At 62.2% G+C, this 7,967-nt stretch overlaps 1 protein-coding gene and 1 long non-coding RNA gene across 2 annotated transcripts in view; one reads left to right on the top strand and one right to left on the bottom strand.

The window, feature by feature from the left end:
* The first annotated feature begins 1,692 nt into the window (after positions 1 to 1,692).
* TSPEAR (thrombospondin type laminin G domain and EAR repeats) overlaps positions 1,693 to 7,967 on the top strand; it is a 60,162-nt gene continuing 53,887 nt past the window's right edge. Inside the window, exon 1 of the mRNA XM_067739651.1 lies at positions 1,693 to 2,333. Within this exon, the coding sequence (XP_067595752.1) occupies positions 2,249 to 2,333 (85 nt within the window). The 5' untranslated portion in view covers positions 1,693 to 2,248. The remainder of the gene's footprint in view (positions 2,334 to 7,967) is intronic.
* Positions 2,780 to 7,502, bottom strand: LOC137224605 (uncharacterized). The gene is made up of 3 exons (XR_010943399.1): positions 6,449 to 7,502; positions 3,296 to 3,402; positions 2,780 to 3,184 (listed from the first exon to the last, which is right to left on the bottom strand). It is a non-coding gene; the product is annotated as an uncharacterized lncRNA (long non-coding RNA).

Below are 7,967 nucleotides of genomic sequence, written 5' to 3'. Positions count from 1 at the left end.
CTTTCGTGCCTGTGATGTGGGGAAAAGCGATTTCCACGGCAGATGAGCCTGGGGAAAACTGGGATAGAAAGCTGTAAGCAGCTTTCTTTGTTGCCAAAGGCTCAGAGGCTTCCACTCCTGGGCGCTTGTGTGTCCCCGGGGAGGGACGTGGAATCCCTCTACCCTGGCTGAGTCCCTCAGAGCCGTGTGACTGGGACGCGTTTGCAGAAATGCTGCTTCATGTAAACTAAACCCAGCACGTAGCTCACAGGACGTCCCTGCCGTGCAGGGCTTAAGAGGCACGTTCTACAGATGGGGAAACAATTCAGAGCATTCATGTGACTTGTCCAAGGTCACACGGGAACCAGTCTAGAGAAGGGGATTCTGAGCTTTCTCTGCGTTCAGGCACATATTTCTGTAGCTTTAAAAACGAATAAATTTTCACTAAAGACCCTTGTTGACCGTCAGGAGTCTGACTAGTATTACTGGGTCAAATGTAATAGAAGGAAAACCTTTTTGGAAGGGTTCCAGGTAACATAATTTTGATTTTTCAAATCTGGTTGTTAAAAAACAATACATGATTTTATTTTTATCAACCAGTTAAAGGTCAGCAAGAGACTTGGGGGTCAGAGGTTATCGGTCATGTGGCGAGGTCAGCAGGAGTCACAGGGACGCTGCCTGGGTTGGTGGCCCTGCCCGAGGGGCCACCTGCCCATCCTGTGGGAAGTCACCTGTCCTTCTGACCTGCCCTGCCCCACCCAGGGCCACCGTGACCCCGAAGTTCTCATCAATTGCGAGAGAAGAGCTCAATTTGTTCAATTTAAATTCCTGTCCCTTCTCCAAAGACCAGGCCTTCCCTCTCTGGGGGGACTACGTCCTTCCTCTCATCAAACGGTGCCTGTATCTGTACCGTGTGTGAGCATCTCACAGCTCCTGGGGTCCCGCGGGGTCAGAGTCTCCTTCCCTACCCTGTGGGTCTGGCCGGACCCGGGTGGGCAGGGGCCTTGGGGCAGGGGTGAGGGAGGCCCCCCCAGGGATCCCTGGCGCTCTGAGGGGGCAGGTGTAAGTGGGGGGGGTCACAGAGTTTCTTCATGTGACCCCAGAAAAAGAGACCCTCTGACTAGGATGTAAAACACCTGCGTGTGGACAGACAGACGGAGAGACAGACAGAAAGACTCTCTGGAGTCACAGCGGCTGTTTCACAGGAAGAGCCTTTCACATATGCTTTCTGTGCCTACAGCCCCCTTCTCTCTGTCTCCTGTCTCTGTCTCTCCCTCCCTCTCCCTCCCCCTCCCCCCAAGCCCTAACCCCAGGGTCTGTGTCCTCCACAAGCCCCTTCTGTGTCAGAGCGGCCTCTGCCCACACCTTGGAGCTGGGGCTTCCCGGGGACAGCTTGGGGTTCATAACGCTGTCTCTGAAACGAGGAAAGGGTGCCCTTTGGGGGCCTGTGAGTTCTCTCCCTGTCCCCTCTCCCTGGTCTGTCCTTGCACACTCAGCGGAGGGGTTTTAAAAAAGAATAATCACACTTAGTAACTGCCCGGCCTGGAGCAGCGTTGCACGTGGACCGCGGTTTGGGGGGGCCAGAGCCCAGTGGCCGGTCGCCAAGGAAACGAACCACCCGCCTCGCGGCCACGCCTCTCCCCGGACGCTCCTGTCTCCTCATTAGCTGTTGCCCTGAAGGACTGACTTCCCTCCCGAGGGAAATTCCTGAAACCCAATGGCTGACAAACCCACACGCCCTGGGGAGGGCTGGGCACCAGATAAAAGCCCTGGGCGGCCGCGTGGGGACCGCGGCCAGCTCAGGACCGCCCACCGGCTCTGCTCCCTCCTCCCGGCGGGTGGCCGGAGCTCCCGTCCTCTGCCCGCGGTGGGCGCGGGGTCTGCACCCAGGGAACACCAGCGGGAGTTTTCTGGTTTGCTCTCAGCTCTCCCGATGATCTATTTCTGTCTTTCCTTTGGGAAAAATGCGCTTTGCCAATGACTAATCTCGGCCCCGCCGAGATGTTATCAGCTGTCACCTGCAGGGCAGGACCACAGCCCAGGTGTAAATGAGATAGAGTGAGGCTGCAGCCCGACCTGCCAGCACCACCTGAGTCCCGTCCCCACCGGGCGCCGCTGTCCCTGCGCAGGCCCCGGGGATGTGGCCACTGCAGTGACCGCCGGGGCGAGGCCGCCCTGGAAGGGCCGAGCCAGGCGTGCGAGGAGCGGGTGCCTCCCGGTGCGGGCGTGTGTGGAGCCCCTGGATGGAGCTTGGGAGCCAGGGCCCCTCATGTCTGTCCTGCTGACTCTGTGCGTCGTGCTCCTGGCCCTGGCGACCCCGGGCCGAGGCGCTGGGCGATGGGAGCCCTGCACGGGTAAGTGGGGGACACGGGGCGGAGCACGCGCGGGGGGCCGGGAGGGGCGCCGGGCGTGCGGTGCCACTTTCTCAGGCCGAGTCCAGGTCACGGTGCTGAGTGGCCACGGGAGCAGCGGCAGCTGGACCAGGAGGAGGGACAGAAGGTTAAAGGGGGCAGCAGGGCGCTCACGAGAGGAATGCCAACAGGGTGGGGACTCCTTGCAAAGGGTTACCCTCCCCCATCCCAGGCCCTTCACAGTACTTACCTGCTGGGCCTCCAGGAAGGCCTTACACCTGCCGGAGGAATGAGGCCCAGCGGCTGGCGGGTCACTCGCCCGCCGTGGACAGAGAAGCCAGGGCTGCACTTGGCACAGTGCAGACCCACCGCTGGGGCCGGGCAGTCGTGTCCCGCGAGAAGAGGGGCACGTGGGGCCGGCCCCAGGCACGCAGACCCCCTCCAGCGGAGAGCGGAGTCGGAGGGGAGATCCCATCCCCTTCTCCTTAGAAAGGCCGAGTTGACCCGCCAGTGACCACGACATCATGTCTCTCTGCAGCTTCTACCAAGAGACTTTATTTATCCGACCTAACGCTGACAAACAGAGTAAAGGGGAAATGAGACCCGGAAGCTAGAAGCTGAGCTCCGGGATGGGAGTGAGCGATGCGCGTGCGGGCCTCGCCGAGGGTGGTGGCGCTGGGACGGCTTTGTGCGTGGCCTCCGCTTTTGCACTTTTTTATTTGCAAATCTCTCATTCTGGGCTCCGGGAATCCTCCCGGGTCCCCGCGTGTTATGGCTCTTTGCTCTGACGGCACTTGGTTCCCAACGATGTGATCAGGAGGTGGACCATGGTGACCCAGGTTTGGAACGCTGACCTGTGTTCACACCGGAAGGGGGGCTCCCTAAAAATCCCCAGCCCCCCAGGGAACAGCCAGGCCGTGCGGGTGGAGGGGAGCAGCCCCCGGGTGTGTGCTGGGAAGGAACACCTGCACACGGGGTCTGGGGCGCAGCCCCCGACCTGCGTCGTCCTGAGCACTCAGTGTCTCCCAGGTGGGGTGAGTCACAGACGTGTATCTTCATGTTCCCTTCAGCACTGGGAACAGAATCAACTTGCATAGTAATAATAAAGGTTATTTATAAAGCCCGCCCCCTCTTCCCTGAAGGTATGTTGCAAATAGTTAAAAGATGACCCGGTTATCAATACCGACAACCAGGGGGAAAAGATAAAAGCCAAGTAAATAATATTGAACTAAATGTGGAAGCTCCCAGGACCCTCGATATCGGCTAGTCAGGACTCAAATAGGGTTTGTGCGGGTTTGGATTTCATTCTCCCTTAGCCCTGCTCCTGGGTCTGTGGTGCTGTGTGTGAAGTGTCTGGACCTTGGCTGTGACGACCTTGTGTTTTGAAGTCCTGTCCCCCTTCCCCAAGCCCGTCCAGCAGCCCCTACAGGAGGTCGTGTGGACAGTTTTGCCGCTGAGGAAGTTGAGGTTACATCTCTGCCCCGGGTCTGGTGCAGACCCTCTGATAAGGGCTGGGGCCTGGGGCTGGCCCTTCTGCACAGGGGCATCTGAGGACGGGTCAAGTCTCAGACAGCCTCAGCTGACCCTGGCAGGCTGTCAGCACGAAGAGGCTGCGGGGGGCAGGTGGGAGGCGCAGGCTGGGAAACCAGCCGCAGCTGCTGGGCCAGCCTCAGGGCGGGAGGGTGAGGAGGTCTGCAGCAGAGAGGCCGGGGCTCCGGGCGCGCAGCAGGTGTGTGGGGCGGGTTCCCCTGGGGTGACTGTGGCAGGCAGGATCCTGGGGCCTCGCTGACCCCAGAGCCAGCCTGGGTCTTCTGATACTCGGACCCCTCCGCGGCTCCCGCAAGCCGGGCCGGCTGCCCCGGGACAGAGGCTGAGCCAGGAGTGGAAGACCTTCAGCTCCCACACAAAGTCCACGACTCTGGGGGGTGTGATGTGCGTGGTGCCAGGAAAGTGGCTGGGGGTGTCCTGCCAGGGGACAGCTTGGTGGCCTGAATTCTAGACCTGGGCTCTTGGTCAGGGAGTGACCAGCCGCTGTGGCCAGAGAGCCTGCCGTCCACCCCCGACCCAGCCTGGCCCGACCCAGCATTTTCTCCACGTGGGCAGGAGGCCAAGGCGGAGGGGTTCTGTGGAAGCCGTAGCGGGGGCAGCTGGACCCCAAGGCTGGGTCACTGGCGGGGTGGAGGGGGTGGGCGCTTGGAGCGGGGTGACCTGCCGTGGGGTGTCAGAACAGTGTCCTCTGTCACCCCGGGAAAGTCAGAGGCAGCTCCGCAGCCGGGGCTCAAGGCCGTGCTGAGGCGTGGGAACCTGGCGAACGTAGCACCCTCAGCACCCCCTTCCTTCCTTCACCTGCTTGACGCCCCTGCAGGGAAGGCGCTGCGCCCGCACGGTCACACTGCAGCCTGGCCCGTGCGTGGGCAAGGATCTTGGCAGGTGTGGGGGACCCCGGGGCGGTCAGGTGGTCACACCTGGGGTCTGGGGTGGAGTGCATCCCTGGAGCTAGAGGAAGTGCCCAGGAAACGAGGGGCACAGATCTGCATTACACAAGCTAGTTGGGGTGTGAAGGCTGCAGGCAGGTGGCCACTGAGGGGCATGGGGCTGCCGGGGGAGGAAGCCCTTCTCCTCCCTTGCTGGCGCCTCCCAGGAAGTCTCCAACCCTGTCCTTTGGACTCTGTTAATGGAAACGCTGCAGGAAGGGCAGTGCTGCCCAGGGAGTTGGGGAATCCTGGCCACCTGGAGAGGCCTGCATGCCGGTTGCTGGGAGTCCTGTGTGGGCATGACGCCCCCTTCTGGGCTCCAGCAGCCGCCAGCAGGGCCGTGAGCAAAGCCGATGAGCAGTTTGCAGTTAGGGAGCTGCTGCTGGATCCCCAGTTAGCTGTCCTCTGTCCACGTGTGGCTTCCCACCCCGCCCTCGGTGCTGGGGGCCCCCGAGGCTGCGTCCCAGCCGCCCCAGCCCCAGGCCGGCGCCCTGTTCAACACCAGCTTCATCTGCGCTCCACACCCCAGGTGGCCCCTGGAGCCACTCTGCGTGGGCCACAGGAAGGAGAGGCCGCCAAGGGGCGGGTCATGTGGGGACCAAGGCTGAAAGGCCCACCTGGGCTGCTTGACAGTTTTGCAGGGCTGGAGTGTGGCTGGCAGCTGGAGACACACTGTCAGCCTGACGCCCATTTCCTTTTAAAGAATTCTCAACCGTCAAACCAGGGCGTTGTTTGCACAGAAATTAGGAAACCAAGAATATTCTTTTTTTTGTTTGTTTTTTTTGCGGTACGCGGGCCTCTCACTGCTGCGGCCTCTCCCGCCGCGGAGCACAGGCTCCGGACGCGCAGGCTCAGCGGCCATGGCTCACGGGCCCAGCCGCTCCGCGGCATGTGGGATCTTCCCGGACCGGGGCGCGAACCCGCGTCCCCTGCATCGGCAGGCGGACTCTCAACCACTGCGCCACCAGGGAAGCCCAAGAATATTCATTTTTATAATGCAACCTCATACACTATATGCTGGTTCTTTGGTTTTGATTTTTAAGAGTAAATCATAGATTTCCAGGAGGTCTTTTTCCAGGATAAGGTCTAGGAAGCCACCAACGCACGCTTCGGGGTCTGGGCTGTGTTTGCAGCCGGACTCCCCCATCTCTCCCTCCCCCACCCCCGGCAATCCTCCTCCCCCCCACCCCGGGTGGATTCTGAGCTCTGGGCTTACAGGGACCTCTACGTCTGTGTGGGGTGGGGATGGGAGGGCACCCACTTGTCTCCCCATCTTGAGAGTCTGGGGAGCGACGGGGACGTGGCCCCTGGCTGTCACCCTCGGCGTCCCAACCACACATCTCTGCCTTTAGGAGGGTCCGGGCCGGGGGCTGGGGGCTCCCCGAGCCTCTCGCAGACCCCTCCTCACCCAGCAGCCATGCTCACGCTAACACCCCCACGTGACCCCACCCCCAGCCCCGAGCAGAAAGCCTGAAAGCCGGTTCCTTCCCGCGGGTGTCGGTCCTCGGAGGGGCTGGGGCTCGGGGTGGGGAGCTCACTTTTCATCCCACCCCCAGGTCGGGGCATGGTGCTTTGGGGACTTTGTGGGGGTCTCCGGCGAATCCACTCTAGTGAGCATCTCTGGCACTGCCAGGGGGTACTTACCCGCCGCTGGGAGGTGCGAGAGGAAAAGGAGGATGCCCACCCCGCCTCCACGGTGACCCCACGGTCGGTTTGCAGCCCGGAGAGCGCTCCCTCCGCCCCCGGTAGGGCCTCAGGTGACGGAAGGGGGAAGGGAGGTGACCCCGAAGGCGGGAGCTGCCCACCTCTGGGCGGGGCGGTGTTGGGGCCACAGCACGGGCCTCGCTGTCGCCCCTGCCGGCCTGGCGGGACCTAGGGGAGCGCGTGGACCGGGTGTGGGTGTCTTCCTACGACGAGGGGAAGGCGGGGTGTGTGCGCGCGCGCGCGTGGATATGTGAGTGTGCACGGGTGCGTGAACACGTGTGAGTATTAGTGTGAGTGCGTGTGCGCGCCCGCTCGCCGCTGGGAAGAAGCCGGAGGACATCTACCCAGGTGGTGAAATTCGGTTGTCTTTCTGGCCCCGCGCTTTTCCGCGGTTGCTGCAGCGGGTAACCGAGGGAGACGGGAAATTCTTCCAGGCCGCGGGCGCGGCGGCTCGGCAGCTCCACGTGGCGCAGGCGGGCGGTACGGTGGCTCCGGGCTGGGGCTCTCGGGGTCAGCGGTGGCCGGGCTTGGGTGCCGCCGCATGGGGACGGAGCTCAGGTGGGCGCTCCGGGGCCCCCTGCGCTGGTGAACGGCCCTCCCCGGGATGCCTCGCTCCGCGTGTCGCGCGTCGGGGGGGTGTCGAGCGCTGAGCTTGGGGCGCCCCAGGGAAGGGTCACCCGTCGTTGGCGACTGGCCGCCGCCGCCGTCCGCGTGCGCTCTGTCCCCGACGCAGCTGGCTCCATCCAGGGTCGGGGGCTGCAATTCAGTGGCCGTGCACTTGGGCAGGACGCGCTGCACCTTCGTCTCCATAACTAACCCCGACGCAGCAGCTCCCAGTGAGGGACGTGCCTGCTTTTGGCCACACCCGGGACTGTCACCAGCTGCGCCACCGGCATCCTCCGGCCCCGCAGAAATATGCACAAACGTTCTGTCCCCATCCGCCTGAGGCCCGCCGCTCCCCTTGTTAATGCCTTAATAAAAGAGCCCACGCCTCACTACATCATTACAATTGTTTATTTTATTTTATTTTTTTGTAATTGGTAATGATAATGGGCTCCCCCTGAAATCCGGAGTGTTATATTTTATGCAGTTAAATTCGTGCTTCTGAGAAGGGGCCTGTGGGTTTCACTAGCTGGCAGAGGAGCCAAGGCGTACAGGAAGCTGGGGCACCACAGTTCACTGGTCTCTGGGATGGGGGTGCTGGTGGGGTTGGCATAGAAGAGGCCCTGGTGGGCAGAGCCCCAGTGAATCTTCTGGCCCCTGTAATAGCTGGGGGAATTGATTTCTCACACCTTCTCCTCCATACGAGGGTCCCAGGAGGCAGGGGCAGGGTCCCCTAGAGAGTGGTGGGGAGGGGCGGGGCCCCAGGGGAGGCTGGGTTCAGGACTCCCACCTCCCTCTGCAGCCCCAGAATGTAGGAGGAGGGCCGTAGGGCGCTAGTCTGTCTGTACCCATTTCC

This window comes from Pseudorca crassidens, chromosome 5 (genome assembly GCF_039906515.1).
Source record: "Pseudorca crassidens isolate mPseCra1 chromosome 5, mPseCra1.hap1, whole genome shotgun sequence".
NCBI lineage: Eukaryota > Metazoa > Chordata > Mammalia > Artiodactyla > Delphinidae > Pseudorca > Pseudorca crassidens.
The sequence above is the reverse complement of the archived record's forward strand: the minus strand, read 5'-3'. Positions and strand labels throughout refer to the sequence as shown.